Genomic DNA, 25,145 nt, shown 5'->3' on the forward strand with positions numbered 1-25,145 from the left:
TGCCACACAGTACTGAAATCTCTTCCACGCTCGCTGACTTGTCCAAACTGGGATTTTCTCCTCACTTTTCCCTTTTTTTAGCCCATTTTTGCTCATTTAGATGCTCCTCTGCATCTCAGCCCAGCCCCAGCCAGCCGGGATGCTCAGCAGGATGCGGGCATGCACCGTCCCCACCAACCTCCATCAGCACCACCCAAGAGCTCTTATCACATTGCCTTTTTCCCACTGTCATCCCAAATCAACCCATCTCAGCTTTCTGCCTCCTCTGCAAACCGAGAGCTCGTGTGTGCTACAGATCCACCCCAATCATCCTGAAACACCCGCATTTCCTCCGACGTTTCAGCAGGGATCTCCGTGCTAACGCGAGTCTGCATTACTCAGCAAACGGCGGGGACCGCAATTAAAAGCAAACACTGAGCACTGAATTGCATAATGAATAGGAACAGCAAATTTGAGGAGGGGAAAAAAAAAAACAGGAAGAAAGAAAGAGAGAGGGAAAAAAAAAAGACTTGGCTTCAAGGCTGCCAAAAACAAGCCATTGATTACAGCGCATTCGATCCATTTGCATTCAGAGAGCTTTGCTTTGGAGCCGAGATGGAAACAGTCTTAATATAGCTGGAGAGAAAATATCCTCCTTGCGCTCTCCTCGCTGCACTTTGATAGGAAGCAGCCACAGAGCAGATGGTGCCTATATATAATCACTAGACCTATTATCCCAGCCTCTTTTAGTAATTTGAAGGATGTGATAACCACAAGGAGAACAGCAAATATTCCCCCTCCTCCCCCCAGCTAAGAAAAATATCCAAAAAAAGAGCAGGAAGCTGTAATTACAGCAACGATTAAAAGGATTTCCAAATGAAGTAAATAACTGTTTTGCACGCTGCTCCTTTAAACCAGAAGTCAGAAGTTAATTAAATAGCTGCACGCTGCGGATCTGGGATAACTCAGCCATTCCCAGCACAGTGCTGCAGTTGGGATTGACATGAGATAAACCCAAACCGTGTGTGTGCATCACTGCCCTCCTGCTGGAAGCAGAGCTGATCTTCCTTTAGTTATTTATTTGCCAGATCCGAGGGGGAGAGCAGAGCTCAGTGCATGAGCAACTACAGCTCACTGCGGTCTGTGCCAGTGGGCACCAGGTGAAATACACCCAGCTCTAAGAGGATCCATCCATCAGGAAACCCTGGTGGCAGCCGAGGGGGCTGGAAGAATTAGTGGGGATGTCTGATTTCACTCACAGCTCACAGAGCATCAATCAGCAGTGCTGGCATTCTCTGTGCTGCTCCCAGGACAAAAACACCATTCACTGGTGACAGGAATCCCAAGAACCACAGTATAAGGCACAAAACCACTGCTGCTGCTTCTCAGTGTCCCCCTGAGGCACCTCAGCAGCTGGAAGGGAAGCAGAGGCAGCAAAGGAGCTGCATCCTCCTGCTGGCAGCTATTCAACCCCCAGGGCCAATGCAGGAGGATGGGAGCATCCCCATGTGTTGCTAGAAGAGCAGTGAGGGATGTGGTTAAAAGGCATGGTGGGGAGGGGTTGATGGTTGGAGTAAATGATCTTAGTGGTCTTTTCCAACCTTAATGCTTCCATGATTCTATGTTTCTAAGAGGGCTTCCCAAATGTGATGGCCTCCTGGAAGCCCACGAGCCAGGAAGGCAAGGAGCCATTCCATCTGATAGCTAAAGGATACAGGCAAGGGTCAGATCTCATGCCCCTAAAGCTGAAGGCACAACAGCACAGCAAGTCTGGTTCAACCCCACCAAATGCTCCTGAGATGGAGGGATCTCTTGTCTTCCACCAAGCCCCAGCCCTGCCTTGCTAAGCGATGCTCTGCAGGTTAATGGGCCACATCTCTCAGGAGCAAAGTGAATTTAGAGAAGGGCCAGGAAATCTGTACCTGATGTTCAGTGCTGATGTAGAAGACGCTGTCTCCCCCTCTCGGTCCCATCTGCTGGTATATCTGTGTGTACTCTGCATGGATCTGGAAAAACAACTCTACTCACACAACCCCGCTCACACAACTCTGCTCACACCTTCTCTCTGTACGCCTCCTCCTGTTTTCAAGCTACAGAACAAGTGAGATATTGTAGTGAAGGGACTCCGGCAAACAGCAACTCCTACAAATGTTCTCCAATCATTACAAGCAACACTAGAGGGCATGAGAAAGACAACAGTTGCCTTGCTCTACCATGGCTGAAAGGCTCAGCACGATAAAGGCCAACACGCTTTGCAGAACCAATCACTGAAAGAGAGAAAAAAGCAAAAACCATAAGAGTGCAACTAAGGTTTTATAACCTCCATATGTTGCCATCCCTAAGCAATGAGGGTGTGTTGAGGGACCCCATCCCAGTACGGCGATGTCTGAAGGGCACCGGATCGACACACAACTCCCTCCACGCACGACAGCAAATCTACACCTGGGAGTGTTGTAGTTGCAAGTTGCCCATCAACCCAACCCAAACCAAGGTTAAAACATGCAGCTCCTGTCCTGCTGCCACGATACTGAGTCCATTGGTGGGTTCCTTCCTGTGGCAATGGCCTATTGCATGACACTGAGGGTTAAAAAATCAAGATACTCATACTCAGTCCATGGTAAGCTTAATTTCTACCTTAATTCCCTGATGAGGAAAAGCCCCACCACTTTGTTCTCTCATCACCAGGAAGCTCAGAACTGGAGTAAATGGAGGCAACTAGTGGTAGGACAAGAGATGATGGCCTTAAGTTGTGCCAGGGCAGGTTCAGGTTGGAAATTAGGAAAAAAGTCTTCTCTGAAAAGAGTGGTGATGCAGTGGAACTGCTGCACAGGGAGGTGGCAGAGTCCCCATCCCTGGAGGTGCTCAAGAACTATGGACATATTGCACTGAGGGACACAGATAGTGGGCATGGTGGGGTGGGGTTGGGCTGGGGAATCTTAGTGGTCTTTTCCATCCTGAATGATTCTATAAATCCCCAAAAATCCAGCAAGATTTGGCAATGTAAGTGCAGAGAAAGGAATCCGGGCAAGAGCAAGCACTGCTGGCTTGCATCAAAGGCTGATTTATTCCTTCTCTTCAGGTTTAGGACAAGAGAAGATAATTTTCTCTTGTGGGATGAGGAAGTTACATAGCAGCAGATTTCCTCTGTATCGTACCGCTCACTCTCCTCCTCTCCTTGGAGACAAACATGGGTTTTCTGGCAGGGAAATCTGTGGGAATGGCAGACTGCACCATGCACATTTGTTCAGCAGCAGAAGTGTGGCTGTCAGTGCTGGTCCAAGCTCTGCTCAGAGCAGTGACACTGGAATACCAGGGTCTGTGACATCTCTTCTGCCTGATGACATCCTCAACGCCCAGGATCACTCTCTGTGGGATATTCCATAATGAGGTCTCTGACCTCATCCATCCATCACTGATCTGTGATGCACACATTTCACCTGATTTCATTCAAGTATCTGGGGGAAATTCTCTATGAATGAGGCTTTCTGTAGGGCTGGCTTGTCTGGGGACCTGGCCTCCACAGGGACCTTATGTGCTCTGGCTCTACACCAGGGGTGGGAATGCAGCAAAATCTCACCATAAATCAACTAAAGAAGTAACACAGCTATCCCTTGGTGATACACTGGGAGCAGAGGAGGGGAAAACACAGGGTTAAGCTGTGCTGGGCTTTTACTTGACAAAAGAAACCCAGCTGGAAGCCAGATCATGCCCAGATGGAACCGATTACATATGGCAGAGAACAGGGTCAGAGCCCAGGAGAAACACTCCTCTACAGCTTCTATTTCATGCCTCTTGGTCATTGAGCTCTGAGCACAGAGCTTGGGGCTCTGCTCTGATTCAACTGAGTTTAATTGTGCCACCACATCAGACACAGGTACCTCCAGACACTGCACCTCCAGGAAGGGCTCTGCCCCATGCTGGTGCTGGAAGCAGATATTGATAGGTTGAGCCCTGCCCACATCAACACCTCCTGGGGAGAGGAGAACCCAACAAGAATAGCAGTAAAACCTAAATAAATAGTGAGTGCTTGAGGGCTTTGCTTTGGCATAGGAGATTTATGGATGTAGTGAGTGATTCGAGGGGCTGGGACAAAGGCTGGCCGGCTGTGTTTGGTTTTGAGCATCTATCTGTGGACTCACTGTGCTTCTGTCCAAGTAAATATTGCACTAAGGAAACTCAGGACCAAACACACAGAGCATGGCCTCCGGTTGCACATGCAGGTTGTCTGAGCTCACTGCCACCCAAATGAACCAGCAGGAGCTGTGCAGTCCAATGATATGGCACTGAGGGACATGGTCAGTGGGCATGGTGGGGGTGGGTTGGGGCTGGACTTGTTATCTTAATGGCCTTTTCCAATCTAAACGATTCTGTGATTAAATCCCACAGCAGAATGACATGGGTGTGATGGTGCTGTGGGGACACAAGGGGGACCTGGTCCAGGTGGGGGACACTGTGCTGGGACCACTGTGGCAAAGGGCCACAGCCATACAACAAATTCACATTAAGCAGCTTACTGAGAAGTGTCCTTTAAGACCCAGCGCTTCTTGCCCAGCTTGTCAATGATTAACCTGCTGCAGCCAAAGCTTGTTTTGTCGCAGGCTCTTTTCCTGCAAGCCTGACCTGGATCAGTGAGGTCTTTCCCCTCTTGGCTGACCATCCCAAAGCTCCATGACACCTCAGGTCTCCCTGGAGCACATCACTGGGACAGCCACTGGCACAGCTGGTGTCACCTTCACCCACATCATCCTCAGATTAAGCTCATACCTCCCTACTTCTAGCTCACGATGCAAGGACCCAAATCCCTCCTGCAGCCACCTATTCCAATCCCCTCCCTGGCACGCAAAGCTTCCAGCCATGCAAACATCACGAGGAGGGATAACAAAAAATAAGAAAAATAGACACTGAGAGGTTTAACTGTACAGTTGCAAATGTATTAATGACTCTTCTCACTCGTTTAACCTTTCCCATGCGGCTCGGTCACTCTGACACAGCTCTCCTCTGCCCCATGCAAGGCAATGAAGAAGCCCCATGTTGTGCAATCACAAGGTACCAGGAGCCAGGAAGTCAGAGCTGCTGCCAACCCTTGTATCACCTCCCAGTTCTGCCTGACTTGGTTCCAAAGCCACACGTGCTGCTCTCTGATCTGCTCTAAGCCAGGAGAGCTTCGTTAATGGGACAGGATGGGAACATCAACCAGTGCCTGTGGAGATGCTGCTAAATCCCTTTCTGCTAATTGCTAGGTGACAAAGATGGGTGCTGGAGAGGCAGGGGCTGGGCTGCATATGAATTCAGAACTGCATCTCCTGTTGCTGTTCATTTAAAACACAACCTAATAAAGCACTGATTAGAGGAGAGGAAAAAAACAACAGCCATAAGTAAGCATTTTACAGCTTCCAGCCATTTCATGGTTCTTTCCATAGGCTGATGGAGAAACCAATGCCTCACTGCAAGTGCTCCCTGTATCCCTTGTGTCTTAGGGAGGTGCCCAGTGGGGAAGGCTGGAGAGGGAGCAAAAGCATACTAAATTTTGGGGAGGAATGGGCATTTATTGCTATTAGTCAGCTCCAACAGCACAGATAGAAGCAGGGAACCAGGAACCAGGTGAAGCAGCCCTGGGACAGGAATAGGAAGGGACTGTCAGTGCTTTGGCCAAGAACATCCCAGTAACAGGTGGAGAGGGGTTGAACAGAGCCGGGGAAGGGCAGGGTGAGAAGACTGTGCTAAAATGAGGACAAAAAGCATGTGTTAGGGGAACGCGCTTGTTTGCATGGCCCATCAGGCAAGATCCAATGATACAGAACCCAAGGAAGGTCTCTGAGCAGAAGCCATGTGTCATTAGGGACAAGGATACAACAACCACACAGTGCAGGAGCTCACTGAGAAGATGCTCTGCTCCTCTCCCAAGCTGCTCTAAGAACACTACACCTCCATTCACCACCAGTGACAAAGTCCCAACCACGGCACCTTCCCAGTGTCCAAACTTTGGGCTGAGCTCTGTGCTGTCCCCACCAAAACTTGGCAGGATCTCAATAAGGAAGAGCTTCATAGCTTATCCACACAGAGAACTTCACAACTAATCCTCTCAGTCACCACCAGCTTCACACCTCTCCCTGCTGCAGATTAAAGGGGTTGTTCTCAAAGATTCCAGAACCCAGCCCTGCTTCTCAACACAATGCCCTTATCCCATCCCCTTCCAGGTCCCCAGGTTGCTTTTGGAAATGAAGCATCAGCTGCCTGCTTTGGGAACTTCTGGAGCTGAAAACCTGGCTGGAGCTGCATGAAACAGAAGGGGCTGCCCTCCATAACACACCGTTTTGCTCTCACAGCTTTCTGGCTGCTTTTCTGTCCTCTCCAGCAACCTTTATAAACACCCACAGAATTAAAGGGAGAAAACCAGAAAGACAAAAAAAGGCAGGTGGGAAATTATATACATAAAAAAATAATAATAACAAGCAGACAGGGGAAAAATACCAAAACCAGGGAGTTTTCTGTGGCCTGAAGGAAATTATCCCTTCTGCTTACCGTGGCAAAGAGGGATGGTGGGACCAGCTCCCCAGAGCTCCCAGGTACTTACTGGTGCTTGTGCTAGTGCCGATGGTGTTGATGGTGGTGGGGACGGAGGAGGAGGAGTAGAGGGGCAGATGGCCGTTCTCGCAGGCCAGGTTTTTGTCCTGCCAGCTGGAAGCGCTGACGCTTATGCCCGAGTCTCGAGAGTTTTGCCATCCGTTGAGTTTATCGTCGGAGTTCTGTCTTTGGTGATAGTAGTGCGTCTGCCCGTAGTCCACCGAGTCCGAGCGGCCCCTACCCTGGCTGCCAAAGGTCCCTGACGTGCGGTCCTCCAGGTGGTTGAGCCACATGGCCAGAGCGCTGCGGTCCTCCAACGAGGTGGCCGGGTGGATCAAGGCGTAGGATAACAGCTGCCGGCTCTCCTCGATGTGTTGGTTGTGTTCGATCGAGTGGGCCAGGATTTTAGGCAAGAGTTTCATGTATTCGACTTTTGCTTCGATGTTTCCGGGCTTCAGTAAAGGCAGGTGGGTTAACAAGAGGGAAATCACTTTATCCTTGGATTCCTGTTGCCATTGGTTAATGATTCCTGTTGAAGGAATTGAGGGGAAAAAAAAAAAAAGAGAATTGAGAGATCAGCAGACAGATCTAATGAATGAATGAATGGATTGGAACAGGTTGCCCAAGGAGGCTGTGGATGCCCCATCCCTGCAGGCATTCAAGGCCAGGCTGGATGTGGCTCTGGGCAGCCTGGGCTGCTGGTTGGTGACCCTGCACACAGCAGGGGGTTCGAACTAGATGGTGGTCCTTTTCAACCCAGGCCATTCTACTGTATGATATAACTCAGAGAGGGTAAATACAACATGACAAAGGGATCCCTGCATGCATGATGCTACAGCACAAATGTGTGTCAAGCTGGGGGTCACTGCTCTCCAAATTCAGGACCAACAGCCACTGGGTACCCTGCACCCACAGGGAATGAAAAAGAGCTGGCACAGGGTGTGAGCCCTAAAGAAAAGTCAGCATTCCACAGGGACATGAGGTGTGGGACAAGCAAGCCAAGCTGTGCAGCGTGACAACCTGCCCTGCAGGAATTCAGGGAAGGGCTCCGTTGTAGCAACCGCAGGGCTGTTGTTAGCTTATGGTAGATAGGAGAGGCTTTGGAAGAGCAGTGAAAAAAGCAAACACAGGGTCTAGCTTAAAAAATACGCAAAGGGAGAAGGCAGGGAATTATAAACTGGTCACTCAACTCAAACGCCTGGAAAACCAATGGAACAAATAATGAAACAAACTACTTGTAAGTACTCAGAAGATAACAAGATGATAAGTGACTGCTGACACAGATTTGTCAAGAACAATTTAATTTCCCTCTGCGACAGAGTAACCGGCCTGTGAATAGCTGGAGCAGCAGCAAGCACCGTACATCTTGATGTTCATTAGGCGCTGCTGCACACGGCTTCCTTGCCAGCAAAGCAGAGAGACACACTCAGATGGAACAGCCGCCATGTGGGCACACAGCTCATCAGAAAACCATATGGGAGAAGTCAGGAGTGGTGATCCATTGTCAGCGTGGAGGTGAGCTCAGCAGGGAGCACTGGGCACGGTGATGCTACTTGGAGTTTTGTTAGTGATAGAATCACTATCAATAGGATGATGTGATAGATGTATTTGATGGACACACTCCCATGAAATGAAGATTTTGATGTCCACCTGTAGGGTCAGCCCACCAGGCTCACCCTTGGGAAGACCCAAGTGCAGAAACCAACACAAAACGTCCAACACCCTATTACACCAAGACCCTAAAAAAGGCACCACTCAGCATCTGACTAACACAATTACAGTTTGGCTTGGGTTGGAAGAGACCTCAAGGATCACAAAGCTCCAACCCCCCCACCACAGGCAGGGCCACCAACCTCCACATTGAATACCAGCCCAGGCTGCCCAGGGCCCCATCCAACCTGGCCTTGAACACCTCCAGGGATGGAGCTGGTAAAGAACTTCCCCTGATATACAACCTCAATCTTCCCTCCTTCAATATCAAACCATTTCCCCTTGTCCTGCCATTATCTACTCTTTCAAAGAGTCGAAACAAACAAACCCTAACATCAGCTCCTCAACACAAGCACTAGTGAGCAGTAGCAAACACTCCAGCCTCACGTTCCCATTTCCAGGCGTGCAACTGTTTTAATAGGAAGCCACTAGATGGCTTGCTGGAAGCGCTGCTGGCTCTCCCTGGAAGTTTCTACAGTGGCACATACTTCCCTGCAGCCCCAGCCTCCCCCCCATCCCTGCTCCCCATCGTGTGATACTGCTTTGGGTGGGATGGAACTGTAGTGTTGGCAGCAGAATCAAGATGTTGGTGCTCAGTGCATGCAGAGATGTGCACGGCCTGCAGCTTAAGGAGTGGAATTGGAAGCAACACTTATCCTAAGTACACTTGTAGGGAATACACAAAGTGTAGTAGGAGTCTGGGTACGCTCTGTTGTGGATACGCAACTTCATTTTGGGTCATAATTCATTGTTCTGAGCTCTTCCAGCTTGCTACTTATTGGGGGATCCAAGCATGATCCCTCTGCCAACAATACCAAGTAATGGGGTATTGTGGATGGGACCACTCTCAAAACACTCCGGTGCAGCTTTGCTGTTTCACACAGAGTAATTAAACACACAAACAGGAAAGCAAGAAGAGTGTTAAAGACCCTTTGCTTCAAGACCCTAATAGGGAATTTGGGATGCCTGATGAAGGCAGATTTGTGCTGCAAGGCTGACAGGATGACCAGGCACTCCAGACACTGATAGAGATCCTGCTTGGGACACTCGCTTTGGACCCCCAGGAGGTTTTAAGGGTTGAAATAACAAGCCCCAAAGGATGAGAGCTTATCTTAGAGCTGTGGATGAGGGGTGCGCATCCTCAGCAGGAGCTGTTGCCTCCCATGATCAGGTGGGGCTTAACTCATGTCCCAGGTGCTGGCTCCCACAGTCCCTACATGCTCCCTGCAGTGCTCCTGAGTCACAGGTGTGGACTCTAATGACATAACAGCCTCATGAGTTCCTCTATGTGCTGCTTCAACAATGCCTGATGCTCTCTATGGCAAAAAAAAAAATCAATACCAACTTTGGCTGCTTGAAGGAATGGCAGGGATATAAAGGATATTTGGGTATTTGCAACAGCCACATAAGGTGCCATGTGCCATGCAGTCTCATTTATCCTTCCAGTGTAGTATGCTTGCCATAGATATCACTGGGTCCTTCTATTGAAGCTAAAGCTCATGCTGCCCTATGAGCAGGTGCAGTGGGACGACAGCAGGGAGAGTATTCTTGTCCTCCCAGCCATCAAAACAATGTCTGGTGTTTGCAAACCTCAAAGTACACAATCACCTGTTTGTTTGTCTGTTTGTTTGCTCCATTCTCATTTCTGCAAGCAGATTTCAAGCTTCAAGTTGGAAACCAGTGACCCTGCACAGAAGGATGGGCTGCCAGCACACTCTCAGGGATGCATTTGCTCGTTAGCGGTGATGTCTCCAAGGAACAATGAAATGCATGATATCTCTCGAGTGCTTAATATAAAAAACAACAACGCCAGCCAAGATAAACCTTTTCATTTTGAAAGCAGGAGAGAGAGCTCAGTGGCAGAAATTGGGTTATGCTCCTATTGTCGTATGCAAGTTATCGCATTTCACAAGTGAAGTAGACAAATATGTCAGCTGAGGCTTTGACAAAGCGGGCAAGATGGATGATGTGCGATTTATGAGCCAGACAGCAGCCTATAATGAGTAACAAGGACAACAATTAAAGACTGCAAGTGTTTTAAAAGCTGCCCAAGGATTTTCTGAATGACAAGGAGTATGTTTAAATAGCAGGCTTGGCATCATCGCTCCACAATGGTAAGTCAGTGCATTTAAGGGCTCCAGTTGTCAGTGAATTACTCTTAAATTAGTGCTTTTTTATACCCTTGTTTTCAGTTTATCAACATATTTTCCATAAAAAGGCCTCAAAAACACATTCAGATGATTTGCACAAGCTAGAAATGTCCAAGAGTTAGTTAGCTCTATGTATCTGAAGGGCACTGACTAAGCAGGGCACCTCCAGGATGGCCAAACGGATCGGTGCTCCCATCTCTACCCAAGGACTAAAAGTAGAGATTGTATCAAAAATTGATGCTGGGATTACTAATCTTGCACGGGATGTGCCCCAGTGCTGGGGTCTGGGAGGAGGAACAGAGCCCAACTGGCCACCTACCAAACCCTCCTAGGGATGGGCTACACCCCAGGAACACCACTGCATCTGCTTGGAGCAAGACTGAAGTTGGCTGCCCTGGTGCATGTACTGACTATTTCTAGGCATACAGGAAGGGCAAAAAATGCCCACATAGAGGAACTCTTCCTCAGCAGCATTCCCAGAAGAGCTTCCCATTGTTTGCAGTTTCCTGCATCACCAACGCAGCCCTGGCACTGCTCAATGGAGGAATCCATTCCTTTCTGCATAAAAAATAGCACCTCTCCTGCTTCATAAGGCTCCAACAGCACATGTATTAACAGCCCTACGGCCTCTTTGGGCAACATGCCGTCGTTCAGGGAAGTGCCACCACCAAGAGGCAAACATCACCCCTACTCTTACTGGCCATTCGTTCCCATGTATCTCAAACACTTGCCTTGACTTCCATGTGGATTCTGATGAGCTAAGGTTGAATTTACCTTTTTATTTTGGCTTCTGGATGAACTGCAGTCTGATTTAACCAGATCTCATGTCCTGCACCTTCTCAAGACACACGGGAATCAATACTCAAGCCTCTTTCCATTCTTGTTTCCCTTAACATCCACATTAAATCATAGAATCATAGAATTACCCAGGTTGGAAAAGACCTTGAAGATCATCAAGTCCAACTGCAGCCTTACCATAGTACCCTAAAGAAGATAAAAGCTGTGTCTCTCGCAGGACGTGACTCCACGCTCGTTAATCCTGAGACCATTGTAATGCTCCTTCTGGCTCTGTGACTTCCAGAGGCCACATTAATCAGGTGTTATTTGGCTTAGCGTTAAACTGGAGTGGCACAGAGTGACCATACCCAACTCCACACAGAGTGGTTTGAAAACAAGAGAGCGAAAGAAAAGCCAGAAGACACAACACGTTGTTTCAGTGGATTTACATCGTTTTCTCCCTACAAAAGGCCCAATCAAAAGAGCAACATTGAAGCAAACCAAGTGAGAACCCTGCTGGAAACCCTCTCTGTACCCCTTCCAGAACACATCAATACCCCCGCCATTAAAAACTGGCAGCCTTCCCCTGCGTGAGAGGCCAATAATAAGTATTTCAGCATGTGCCTTTGCTTTATGGCAACTGATGCTAATTAAAAAAAATATATCTTGACGACAAAGATTTCTGTAGACCTGCCAATTGCAGCGGATAGATGCAAGCTGTGAGCGTGGCTCTTGCTGAAAAGATGGTGAACCCAACTCCTGCTCTTCGTCTCACTAAAGTCAAGGCTCTCACCCATTCAGGTCTTGAGAAGAAACTTGGGAAGTGGTAGCCAAGTTCTGTTTCTGTAACAAGTGTGGGCAAGGAGATGGGAAAAGTCAGGAGGTCTCAAAACAAGCAGAAACCAGGAAGGCTTGTGAACTGCTCTTCATGGTCACCAGATCCCTTCCTGCACCTCAGCACCTACAAAACCCAACATCTGTAGTTGCTTCATTCTATAGGATGAGAGGTAATGGACTCAAGCCATGCCAGGGAAGGTTCATGTTGAGTATTAGGAAGAATTTATTCTCCAAAAAAGTCATCAGGCACTGGCACAGACTGCTTAGGGAGTGGTGGGGTCACCATCCCTGGAGGTGCTCAGAGTATGTGGAGATGTGGCACTGAGGGACGTGGGCAGTGGGCATGGTGGGATGGATTGGGGTTGGGGATCCTCAAGTCTCTTCCAACCTGAATGATCCTGTCATTCTATAATGCAGCACAACAAGACAATTGCTGAACTACCCCTTTTTCTACCTGGTTGACTTCCATGCAGATGTTCTCAAAGGACAAACGGATCTTTTGTCATCAGCACCCACTGCAAGGGGACAGACAGACAGCAATCCGCGCCTTCAGCCATGAAAAACCCATATACAGCATCCCACAACCAGTGCATAGTTCAGGCTCAATGGAAAATGTGCTGGTTATGCACTGCAACCTATGGGTCCACTTGGCACTGATGCTCCTCTGTGTTGCCAACAGCTACCTCACATTCAGCAGGGATAAAAATATATCAAGTACTTTCCTAACGTTTTGTTTTTACCTGGCAGAAATGCTCAGAGCAGGAGGGGAGATGAACTGGCCACGGTAGATGGTGGGGAAGAAAGAGGAGATGCCATAAAAATGGAGCAAGAGCAATGGGAACTGCATGGAGGTGTCTGGAGAAGTCCCAGTGCAAGCAACATCAGCTCCTTGGAAAAGCAAAGGCAAGAGCCAGGCAGCAAAAGCAAATGTTTGTGACTGTAGCCCAGGATTCAGTGCTGAGAGAAGGACTGAGGACTTCACAATGGAGGATCTTCATTGTCTTTAATGAAGGAGAACTTGGTCATCATCAGCCATATTTTTTGTGCTCAGGGCCAGGTCCCTGCAGCTGCAAAATGAAGGTACCCTGATGCAGAGGTATGATGGACATGGAAGAGTCCTTTGGAGGATACAACATAAGCCCAACTTGCCTCTTTGCCCTTTTAAATGCAGGACACCAAACCCTCCAAAGCATCTCCAGCCATGGCAATGTTCTGCTTCGCAGTGCACGTTCCCTTCCTTGCATGGAAGACATCACTGCAAAGGATGCTCCCAGATGGAGCAAAACACTCACTGTTTTGTTCAGCAACAGAATGAACTGGGAGATCCCTTCACAAAACATCCCTTAATTCACACAGAGCTACAGGGACAGAAGAGCCTGGCTCCACTGTGCTGCAGAATGAGTAGAAGGAAAAAAGATTTTCACTTTTAACACTATTTTCTCCCTAAACCCAGTGACCTTCCAGAGCTACAGTGAATCCATCCACTCGTACAAACTCAGAAGCAATGTACTTTTAACACTGGAGAGCAACAACACAGACAGCAACAAGAATGGGGGTTGTTCCTATTCTAAATTGGCTGCACCACTACAGTCTTCAACCCAAAGCAGACTTTCAGGAAATCCATTGGGAGTGTGAGTCTTTTTCCACAACATATTAAATACCAAGCCGCAGTTTGCTCCATGTGCACACCATACATCTGGTGGGAAGTTTTACGGGCTAGTTTTCTAGGCCATATCTGTTGCACACTTTTGCTATGGAGCATAACACCCCATATTGTCATAACACTCCCTAGCAACACGACTTTTAATTCAGTGCAGAGCTTTGCAACACAGACAGCATCTCACTGAGTCACAGCTAAGACAACATGCTGGGAAACCTCATCAGAAGCCCCACAGGTGCCACGGGGACCTGCACCACGCTGATCACAGCATCACAGAATTGCTTGGGTTGGGAGGGACCTCAAAGACCTGATGCACGATGGCATTCAGTCCCAGTGCAATGAAATACCTGGGAAAGATGAATTAGCATCCCCAGTTCCATCAGCTGCAGTCCAGAAGGCTCAGCTTGAGCAGTGACAGCATCGATGGAAGCAGCGCCAATGGATGTGAATGGGAACTGAAGAGTGAAAATCCCACAAGTTCTGTTTCTACTTATTTGATGAAGAACATGAGCTCCTCCTGGGCACCTGAGGCATTGTGCTTCCAAGCCCAGAGAAACTATGGACGCCCATCCCTGGAGGTGTTCAAAGACAGGTTGGATGGGGCCCTGAGCAGCCTGATCTGGTGTCTGATTTAGTGGCTGGCAACCCCATGGCGTTGGGGTTGGAACTGGATGATCTTGGAGGTCTCTCCCATCCCAAGCCATTCCATGACTATACCTGACTGTGGAGGAAAGCTCAGATGGGTTGGGGTTGGACTTGGTGACCTTGGAGGTCTTTTCCAACCTCAGTGATCCTGTGATTCTATGTTTCCATGCTTTCCATTACTCTTCTCTGAATCCCATCCATAAAAACACCCAAATCTCCAATACTTTCAGCAGGGAGATTAGAGCCACAAGCACACACACTGAGGAAACACTCCTTTGACTTCTGCATTTCAATTGCAAAAAGCCTTTTAGCAAAAGCTCAATTGAAATGCAGATAAGTTTCTTCAAAGGCTATAAAAAAAATGATTATCTGGATGTCATAACTGTGTTGCCTAACATGGATAAAGGATTTAGAAGGGGGAAAATACTAAAAATAAGTTATGAAGGGTATGTAAGGTATTGATATACAGCACATGGTTTCAACTGTTAATCATTGAACGGATTCCAGTGTAAAAATAAAGAGACTGGAGCTGTGCATAATGGAGGAGTTGCTCTATTTATAAACTTCTCTGTGCAAAGGGCAGCGAGGGCCGGGGTGAGCGGGCAGCGAGGAGGAGGGCTGTGAGACCCAGCTCATCTTTTGAGGGAAAATACAGGGATTGGGTTTCTTTTTAACTTCAGCCCTGTCAACAAAATGCAAGCGAGTTGTACGAGGGGCCGTGCGCTCCACGTGACCGTCAGCATTTGCAGCTACTGCATGTGACAGCTCTCCCAATTTAGCCCGCAACTGACTCCCTCTGACCTGCAATAACACCACTCCCAAATTAGAGCCCTCCATTTGGCTTGGCTTCACGCCGTCCCAGGGAGCGACATAAAGCATCCTTTTTCTCTCTCCCCACCCTCCCCCCCCCCCCACTAAACATTCATAATCCCATCCTTCGGCTCTGCCAACCCAAACCCAAACTTGGGGCTCTTTTAGCTTTTTCCTCTTCTTTTTCTTTTACTTGGGGGGGGCAGCGACAGAGACGGGTGGAAAAACACCAAGAGACGAAAACAACAACAAAATCAGCCCAAAATTCCAACTCGGTGACATTCAGCTGGAAAAGCTCAATGACTCACATGCAAATAAAATCTGCCTGAATTCGCCGCTGCATGACGCAGGCCGCTGGCTTCGACATAAAAAGGCCGCGATGAAATCACCCACCATTCAATTCCAGCTTGGAAGGAGGCGAAAAAGAGGCCGCATCAGCGCGGCTCCCTCGGCTTAATAGGAAACACGAAGGAAGGAAGCAAAGCAGGGTGAGAACATCCCTGCTCTCCCCTCCTTCCCCCCGGCACCTCACGCCATCCGCCGGCATCGCCCGTCGGCACTGGGCTCCAGCAGGCCCCGCTCGCTGCCTGCCAGCTTTTAATGGGCTTTCCTGGAAGACTGGCTCAAAAGTGAAATAAAAATAAAACGTGGCGATGTAGGAAGGTGAAGCCCCGCTCCTCCCAGCAGCTTCTTGCAGAGATTTCTGCCCCGGCCTTTGCAGAGGGCTGCGATGCTGTGTAATTCACATTTACAAATGCTGGAGCGGGTCCAGGCGCTGCCAGCATCCCCCTATGCATATGGTAAATCTTAGCTCTTGGGTGTTCCCTTGCTTTGAAATGTGGCTGCTTTTTTTGCACGCTGCCTGATGCTCCTGCAGTGCTCTGGGGATGGGGTGCACGGTCCCCCCCCAGCACTACAATATGTGCAGGGCTAAAAGTAACAGTTCAATCAATTCAATAAGGTCATTTTCACAGAGACATAGAACCATCTGAGTTGGAAGGAACCCTTGAAGGGCATGCAGTGCAACACCCCTACAATGCACAGTGACACCCACAGCTCCACCAGGTGCTCAGAGCCCCATCCAGTCTGATGTCTCCAGGGATGGGTCATCCACCACAACACATTTTAACCCAGATGCTGAAGGCTTTCCAGAAGACTTTTGTCGCTCCAGCGGAAAAAAGTCCTTAAAATGAGCACTGGCACCCCAAAATATCACTCCTGTGCACAGCCAGTGTGCATCCACTGCACACCCCAGCATCCGGTGTGGCCATGCATGGTTTCAGTTGGGATAATGGGAGGAGCACCAGGACACTTGATGATGTCCTAGGTGCTGGTCCCCAAGAGGTTTTGTACCCAGCTGGATCCCAACCCAGTCCTGCAGCGAGGAGTGGGGAGATGAAGGTCCATAAAAGGGAACCAGAAGAAGCGAGCCTCTTGCCAGCGAGCCTGCATTTGCTCTGCAGGAATCTGCACCTCCCCTGGAGGGAGAAAAATATAAATATCCAGAGGTCTGCAAGTGGGGAAAGGTTGGAAGCACCCATACGGAGCCATCGGTAGAGCTGGGGCCATCTGGTCACCCCCAGGCAAAGGGACACTGCCCTCCCCTCGCCACCAGATGCTAATTCCTTTCATCCTCATCCCATGTAATTTTAGGTTTGGGAGTGGGACCATCTGCCAGGGAGATGCTCAGTTATTTCTGTCAATGCTCTGCCTTTCCCCACTCCCTCCTTAAAGGAAATCCAAATCAGGCACCGTCACACACTGCGTTGCTCATCCCGTCCTCTAATCACGGCATGCTAACAAGCGGCACGTTCTGCAAGGCCGGCACTCCTCAAAGCATGGGCTGTCATTATCTTCAAAGCACTTTTTTTTGTTCATCCCCACATCACCATGGCAAGGCAGTCATTACTCAATTCTTCTCAATCTGGTGGGCTTGGTTCACCCTCCTGAAGCCCAGCCAAGACGTGCTCAGCAAAACTCAGTGCGGCCATAGGAAAGATAAAACAAACTGGTTCCTATCCTTGGATGCTCACAGGCTACTTCCCGTCACACAGCAGACATGGAAATGTTAGACATAAAGTGAACGCTAGAAGCACACCGGCCAATAATGTAATTTCCATGTATTAAGAGGAAACGCAGCACCTGACAAAAAAGGAGTTTCAAGGAAAGTTTTACTCAACTACACATCCAAATCATGCAATCACAGAACCGTTATGGTTGGAAAAGGCCACCAAGTCCAACTGCCAATCCATCACCACCATGCGTTTCAGTCTGAGGTTTGGCATGATCCTCAGATCTGAACCCATTTTTATTGCAGGAAACCAGCGTGACGCAACATAGGACATCCATCCACTGGGAGCGCCTTGAGTTGACATCCATCCATTGGCAGCACCCCAATGCACTGAAGATAAAGACCCTAAAGACCCTGCTAGAGCTTGCTCTGCTGCCAGGCTCCTCAAAGCATAACATATACACAACTCTGCATGGAAAACATACCTGGGATTTTACAACAAAAACCTGCATGCAATGCTCAAGCTGTAAGAATCAAGCCCTGGCCACAATTCTTCCCCTGTGGGGGAATCATAGAATCACCAAGGTTGGAAAAGACCTACAAGATCATCCAGTCCAACCATCCACCCATCACCAACAGTTCTCACTAAACCACATCCCTCAACACAACATCTAAATGCTCCTTGAACACCTCCAGGGTCGGTGACTCCACCACCTCCCTGGTATCTCCACATGAAGCCACTCCTCACCTCAGTCTGCTCTGAACATGAAATGCATGGATCTGAGCATTTACCTTAATGAGCCGCATGATGATGCCCTTGCAATTGCCTGGCCCTGCTGCTCGGCTGCTTGCTTTGGCTTTGTATGGTGCTGAATACCCGAGGACTCCCCTTCCCTACCACCTGCCCATGGAAGTCCCCAGAATGGCACTGAGCATGTTCACATCATGTATATGTTACATCCTCCTACTTGGCATCCTAGAATGCCTTGGGTTGGAATGGACCTCAAAAACCATTTTGTTCCAAGCCCCTTCCCACAGGCAAGGGTTGCCAACCACAAGATCAGACTATCCAGGAACCCACTGTTCCCACTGCTGAATCACACAGTTTTTTTGTCCACCAACAGTCCCAAGAGCTTCTCTCCAGTGCTCCTCTCCACCCAATGCTCACTCAGCCTGTGTTCATGCTTGGGATTGCCCTGACCAAGGGCTAAAAAGTTTCTAAACAGTCAACAGAATCCTTCCTCTTCTTCTCCTACATTTTCTTTCAACTACCAAAAAACCACAAGGAGAAGGATTTAATTTTTCATTCCCTTGACCAAACGTCATGGTATTTGTGACAAAACATCCAACCAAATGGAAGACAAGTGTTGTTATCTTTCCTGCACAGGAAAATCACCTCCCATGCATCCTGTTGTTCTCCCCTGTGCAACAGCAGGGCATTGCAATAACCCCCCCAATGGAGAGATTTGGCCCACGCTGCTCTGCACTAACACTCTCTGGGGTTTTGCAATGGATAAATCCACACATCTCCCACCAATCACTGTGAGCTGCTTGCTCCTGTGATGCCCAAAGCTCAAATTGTGCAAGGAAAGGAGCTATGCTAATGGATCCATAGGCATAGTGCTGGAAAAAAGACAGTGAGATGATGAGCACACAGAACACCGATAGAGCTGGTGGGAATGTGAGCTGCAGGGGACCACAGGGAAGGTGCCACAGCCTCAGGCAGCCACATCCCTGCAGGGGGATCTGGCTGCTGAATACTTGCAGTGTTTCACAATCTGTTCAGAGGGATTAGAACTGCACCCCATGGGGATGCAGACGGCTTGCCTGAGTGCAACAGCATCCTCCTCCTGCTCACCCTGCAGCATCCGCCTTGGGAGAGCTGTGGGAGGATGAAGCTTCCCAGCTCAGAGGGATTCCTACAGCTGCTTGGGTCCTCCCCATCTCCAGCCTCCCTAGCGTGACGTGCAGGGAAGCTTCAGGACGTGGGGCACACACCTCTGCGTTATCATCCACCTCCTCCCATTATCAGGAGACTATTTACAATATTTTCTGATGCTGGAAGCAAAGCAACCTCCCTGCAAAGCCCAGCAATTTCCTTTAACTCTTTTCCTTTGAATTTGCTTCATGTAAGACCAGGCACAGTTACTTTTCATTATGTAAATACATGTATTATGAAGATAATTTATGGCCTGGCATTATTCACTGAGATTAATGAAGCATCCTCGCTTCTGTAGATAAAACATCTTTCCAAGTGCTTCCTATAGAAACATTGCTTATTCAGACTTACTACATTATTCATCTGCAACACAACGGCATTCTCGTAATAGCTTTCCATTAGCAGCCCCTCCTGCAAACAGGAGACATACCAGCACACCTATGGCATGGCTGAGGACTCCCCAGGGCTTCACTGTGCCATTTCTCTACCAGATCTCCCAGCCTTTCACACTGCAGGTTGATGTACTGGAACAGGTTGCCCAAGGAGGCTGTGGATGCCCCATCCCTGCAGGCATTCAAGGCCAGGCTGGATGTGGCTCTGGGCAGCCTGGGCTGCTGGTTGGTGACCCTGCACACAGCAGGGGGTTGGAACCAGATGGTCATTGTGGTCCTTTTCAACCCAGGCCATTCTATGACTCTGTGATTCCNCAAGGAGGCTGTGGATGCCCCATCCCTGCAGGCATTCAAGGCCAGGCTGGATGTGGCTCTGGGCAGCCTGGGCTGCTGGTTGGTGACCCTGCACATAGCAGGGGGTTGGAGCTGGAGGAGCACTGTGGGCCTTTTCAACCCAGGCCATTCTATGATTCTATGATTCTCTTAAATAATTTTGGGGGCAAAACTGTGTAGGAGGCCAAGCTGGTAAGCGCCATCTAATCAACTAGTGCATGACCTGGAATAGCCATGTTTACCACTTCTTCCTGGCCTGTTTTACAAGCTTTGTGGCTGTGCCCCTGGCACCTTCCCTGCACATGGGGTGAGGCCATAAAGGCAAAAAGCCATCCCTTTGGATTGCAATGCACACAGATACCCACAGCTCCACCAGTGCTCAGAGCTCATCCTCTCTGGGCAGCCTGTGCCAGTGCCTCACCACCCTTACTGTAATAAACTTTTTCCTTAAAGATCTCCCTGTGAAGTGTCTTATAGAACAGCAAGTTAACTCTGCACGCATCTCAGAAGAGGTCCTCACAACTTGAGGAGCAGCACTGCAAAACACCACCTCTATCTCTCAACATCTAAAGTAGCTAGAATACTCCCTCATAGCTCCCACACAGTTCCCATAGAATTATCGCCAGTCAAGACACAAATCCACCTCCCTTGGTCTTCCATCGGTGGCCACAGACATCTCCCAGAAGCCCAAGTCCCAGGATCAGCAGTCATTTTGGAAGGAAAGATCAGAATCATAGAATCTTTAAGTCTGGAATGACCACTAAGACCACCCAGTCCATCACCACCACACCACTATATCATGTCCCTAAATGCGACACCTACCCTTTTCCTGAGCACCTCCAGGGATGGTGACCCCACCATTCACTGGGCAGCCTGTTTCAACACATCCCCACTCCTTCTGAAAAGAAATGTCTCCTAATGTCCAACCTGAACCTCACCTGCTGCAACTTAAGCCAACTTAGAGGCCATTACATCTTGTCCTGTTGAAGACCTATTGCCCTTAGCTTCTGGCAGACCATGGGGACTCACAATAGAAGAAGCTTCTTACAGTAAGGACCCCAAAGCACTGGCAACAGCAGCCAGAGAAATCATTGTTATAGGAAGAGTTTACAAGCAGAGCAGACAAGTGTGTCTAGCAAAGACAGATCATTTCCAGGCTCTTTCCACCAGTCTGCACAGAACTACCCTGTGATCAAGTTCATCCATCTCCTTTGCACTTCAACAAAATGCTTTTACAGATCTTTTGTCTAGGACGACAGCTATGCTTACTTAGAAATAAATACTTAGAGCAAAAAAGTGCTTTTCTTGCTCTTCCTGAGACACACGGGTTTGATTAGGACTGGTGAGGAGGGAAATCTTGCTGATCAAATACAGTAGGTGATACGACCCAACATCTGAAAGGCTGGAAAAATAGCTTTAGAAAGCATTAGCTCCCACACTTTCGTGTAATCAGATGCAATGCTAGCCAACAAAACCCTGGTTCTAATAGCCAATCCAAGTTTTGCTTGGCTGGCAGACAAGAGTTGCTTTCTGTTTTTTAACTCCGGCATAAGTCACTCTTCAGAAACAGATTTTGCCTGCATTGTATTTTAAACAAGTCGATAAAAATGTAATTTAGGGGAGTTGGTATTAAAAGGTTGGGGTGAGGTTTTTCCATTTCTTATTCCTGAGTCAATGTTACACTCCCATCTATCTGTCTGGCATGTACAAAGCCCGTCTAGAGCAGCTCCTCAGGAGTATGTGCTATCCCCCAGTGATTAGTGAATGATTTTCCATCGCTCTGAGTGGATATATTCTGCCTTATAGCTATCCCATCGTGCTGCTATCCCTTCTGATCTTCGTGCCTGCACAGGTGAGATCCTACATGGAGAGCATAGGGCACCCAGCATCACAGCTTCCACGTGTTCGATGAGGAAAGAAATCCAAGCACATACATATATATTTATATATATATATAGAACCACAAATTCAATAAGGTTGGAAGGGACCCCCAGTATCCCCAAGCCCAGCCATGCCCACTGCCCATGTTTCTCAATGCCACATCTGCATGGTCCTGGATGAGGGATGGTGACCCCGCTGCCCCCTGAGCAGCCTGTTTCAACACACCACCACTCCTTCTGAGAAGAAATAGTTCCAAATATCCAATCTGAACCTCCCCTGGTGTAACTCAAGGCCATTACCTCTCCTCCTACCACTAGTTATACAAGTCTTTGGACAAGGAGACAAGTTTCCTAAGAAAAGATTATTCTAAACATCTAAAAACAGAGCACACTGGTACTGCAATGTATTTTTCATTACAGCACTACAGGCTGCATCACTACCACTGGGATCTTTTGTTTTCATAGATCAATCAAAAGCCCAACAGGTTGCTCGGAGCCCCTTAAGACTTCTTTTCTATTGCAGCTGCTTAGGGTTGGTGACCAGCAGGGCTGCCGGCATCCCTGGGAGGGAGGCACAGCAAACACATGACTGCAGACCTAAAAATACCCTCTCGGTATCACAACAGTCCAAGAATAGAGAGTGGGACAAGCCTGATGCCAACGTGTTTCTTTGTTTTATTTTTCCACTCTGTGCAGCATCAGGTGAGCGATGGGACTGGCTTTTGGCACTGCTTAGGTTGGAAGGGTCCTTAAAGATCACAGAGTTCCAACTGTCTGCCATGGGCTGGTTGCCCCCACCAGCTAAGGCTGCCCATGGCTCCATCCATGGCCTTGGGCACCTCCAGGGATGAGGTACCCACAGCTTCTTTGGGCAGCCTGTTCCATTGCCTCACTAGGGTGTCCAAAGAAGCTGTGGGTGCCCCATCCTTGGAGGCTTTCAAGGCCTGATCGGATGAGGAAAACCCTGGGAAAAGGCTGAGATAGGTCACAGGCACTAACAGAACATTCAGAGACTATTGACAGGTTCATAAGGGAGCTGGTATAATGGCTGTGGAGGGCTGGGTTGTGATCAATTACACCAACTTGCTGAATTGGGAGTAATGAGTGCTTTATGCCCATGGGATCCCAGCTTTTCTATTCGCTTCAGTACAGCTCTCATGTACAGATCAAACTGCGTGCAAAGGTATTTATACATGGCTGGATCAATTCTTTGCATCCTCCTGGGGAAACTAAACAGAGCGCTTTCCATAAGCATCCCTCCTGACACAGGTTACTTACAGGTGCTCTGCAGGTTGACACAGGGCTGGCACAGATTCATCCATGGTCAGCACAAACATCTCACATTTGTTTCTTTGTCCTCAGTGAGGAGGTCCCAACCTCCTGTGTCACACTGACTGCGTGCACAGAATCATCATAGAATCATAGAATGGCCTGGGTTGAAAAGGACCACAGTGATCACTGAGTTTCAACCCCCCTGCTATATGCGGGGTCACCAACCACTAGACCAGGCTGCCCAGAGCCACAACCAGCCTGGAATTCAGCAGGATCCTGCAAGGAAGCCCCATTAATACAATGCTATGACACACAGCTGGGATGCTTCCATTCCCCCTCAAGCCTCGCCATCATACAAACAAGAGCAGGTTACTCTGCAGCCAACCATCTCCCATTGGCACAGGTTGTCCATAGAAGTGGTGGTGCAGATGCCCACGGGTAGAGGGATGGGCAATGAGCACTGATGGAGCTGTGGGTGTCTCTGCTCACTGCAGGGGAGTGGGACCAGAGGGCCTTTAAGGGTCCCTTCCAACTCAAACCACTCTATGACACAGGGTTCCTTGTTTTCTTCTCCGTTAAGGGCTGTAAGTGTCTGAAAATAGAACATTCCGTGATGGCAGGAAAAAAAAAATAATAAGAACAAAAAACAACAGCAAAAACCCATCAAATAAGAAGTAGGTCAATCAGATAATAGGCGTGATTTAGGAGAAAAAAAAAGGCAGCGTTCGTAATGGGCTAAAAACGGCGCTGATGTGTTGCCGAGAAAGAATATAATTAAGAGTATTTTTAAAGCGGCGCTTCCCCACCCCAGTCACAGAAATCACAGCTCACACTACCAGGATTGCTTCCACCTCATGGAGCAGGAATGTGCTGGCATGCCGCAAGCTGGCCGAAGAATGCGGAGTTTCCGTAGGACGAGAGAAGATCCCAACCGACAGCGGTTAGCTGCATTCTTTCACTGGTACATCACTGCGACCCGTTTGTACAGCAAGGCAAAGGAAACTGGCTGGGGGGTGGGATGCGGCATTTTGGATCCTTCGGTGGTGGGGGGGAGAGGGCTGAGAAATGAAGAGGTGGGTGGGTGAGATGGGAAGTCGAAGGTGATGGGGTATGTCTGACTGGAGGCTCCCTGGCTGCCGATGAGGATGGACATCGGTGCCTTACATAAGGAGCACACCTTTGAGCTGCATTCATTCAAGACCGAGCTCCTTGGAACAAGGCTCTGCCCTAATTAGGAGCACATGGCCCAATTCAAACACGCCCGGGACATGACTCAGGAATTACCGAGTGGAAGGCTCCAGCCCCACGTTATGCAAGAGGTCACACCAGACAAACCCTCTGGCTCCCTTTGGCCTGAAAATACTGAAACCCAAGTGCTGCGTGTGGGCACAGCGGGCTGTCTCCTTGCTTTTCTGGGGCTACACCAAGAGCCAGGCAGCCCCGTGCTGAGCAGCCCCGGCAGGATCCCTGCGTGGCCCCAGGGATGCCGGACAAAGCCATCACATCCAAGGATGCTGTTGGACGTGGGAAGCATCTCTGGGGACATTCCCACCCACTTCGCTCTCGGTGCTGCCAGAGAATTGCAAAGGGGATGAGTCAGGCCCAGAGAGTTCATTCCTTCGACTCCTGCTCCTTGCTATAATTATCTTTTGGGGTAATTAGATAAGCAGCCCTTCCTTTCATCTCGCCATAGCCGAACCACGTGCGGTACCATCCGCCCTGTAGGGTGAGCTGCTGCCAGCCCCCAGGTGGGAATGGTGCCCCACAGCCTCCCCCCCAAGCCCTGCCACCCACTCAGGATCAGCACAACAGAGGTGATGGGGGAGGGAGAACTGGGGGCTGCATCAAAAGGAGGCGCAAAGAGATGCTCACCTTGAGACGCTGCTGCCTGCACAGGGGTGGCTGAAAGCCTATAAACCCAACTCGGAGCAATCCCAGCACCTCCTCAGCACCTCAGCAAGCAGCAGGCACATCAGGGCAGCTCCCTGCTGGAAAATGTGGGCTCGAGCCTCCCCTCTCCCATCCCACCCACACTCCCTCTCCTACAGGCACGCACAGGGAAAGGGAGGGAGAGAAGAGAAAAACCACAAGCAAATGTTCTGCTGCATGATTTCCCCTCGTCAGGCTCTCATACACGAGGCTCGAATTGTCTTCGGGAGGAAGAGAAAGAGGAGAAAAAGGCTGGA

The 25,145-nt window shown here is 49.1% G+C and overlaps 1 protein-coding gene across 4 annotated transcripts in view; it reads right to left on the reverse strand.

Annotated features, from left to right (window-relative positions):
* The window catches only part of SAMD4A (sterile alpha motif domain containing 4A), a 61,912-nt gene that overhangs the window by 19,997 nt on the left and 16,770 nt on the right, over window positions 1-25,145 (reverse strand). For all 4 annotated transcript variants that reach the window (XM_015865820.2, XM_015865818.1, XM_015865819.1 and 1 more), the window contains exon 3: window positions 6,554-7,072. In XM_015865820.2, the coding sequence (XP_015721306.1) occupies window positions 6,554-7,072 (519 nt within the window). The remainder of the gene's footprint in view (window positions 1-6,553; window positions 7,073-25,145) is intronic.

This window comes from Coturnix japonica, chromosome 5 (assembly GCF_001577835.2).
Source record: "Coturnix japonica isolate 7356 chromosome 5, Coturnix japonica 2.1, whole genome shotgun sequence".
NCBI classification, from domain to species: domain Eukaryota; kingdom Metazoa; phylum Chordata; class Aves; order Galliformes; family Phasianidae; genus Coturnix; species Coturnix japonica.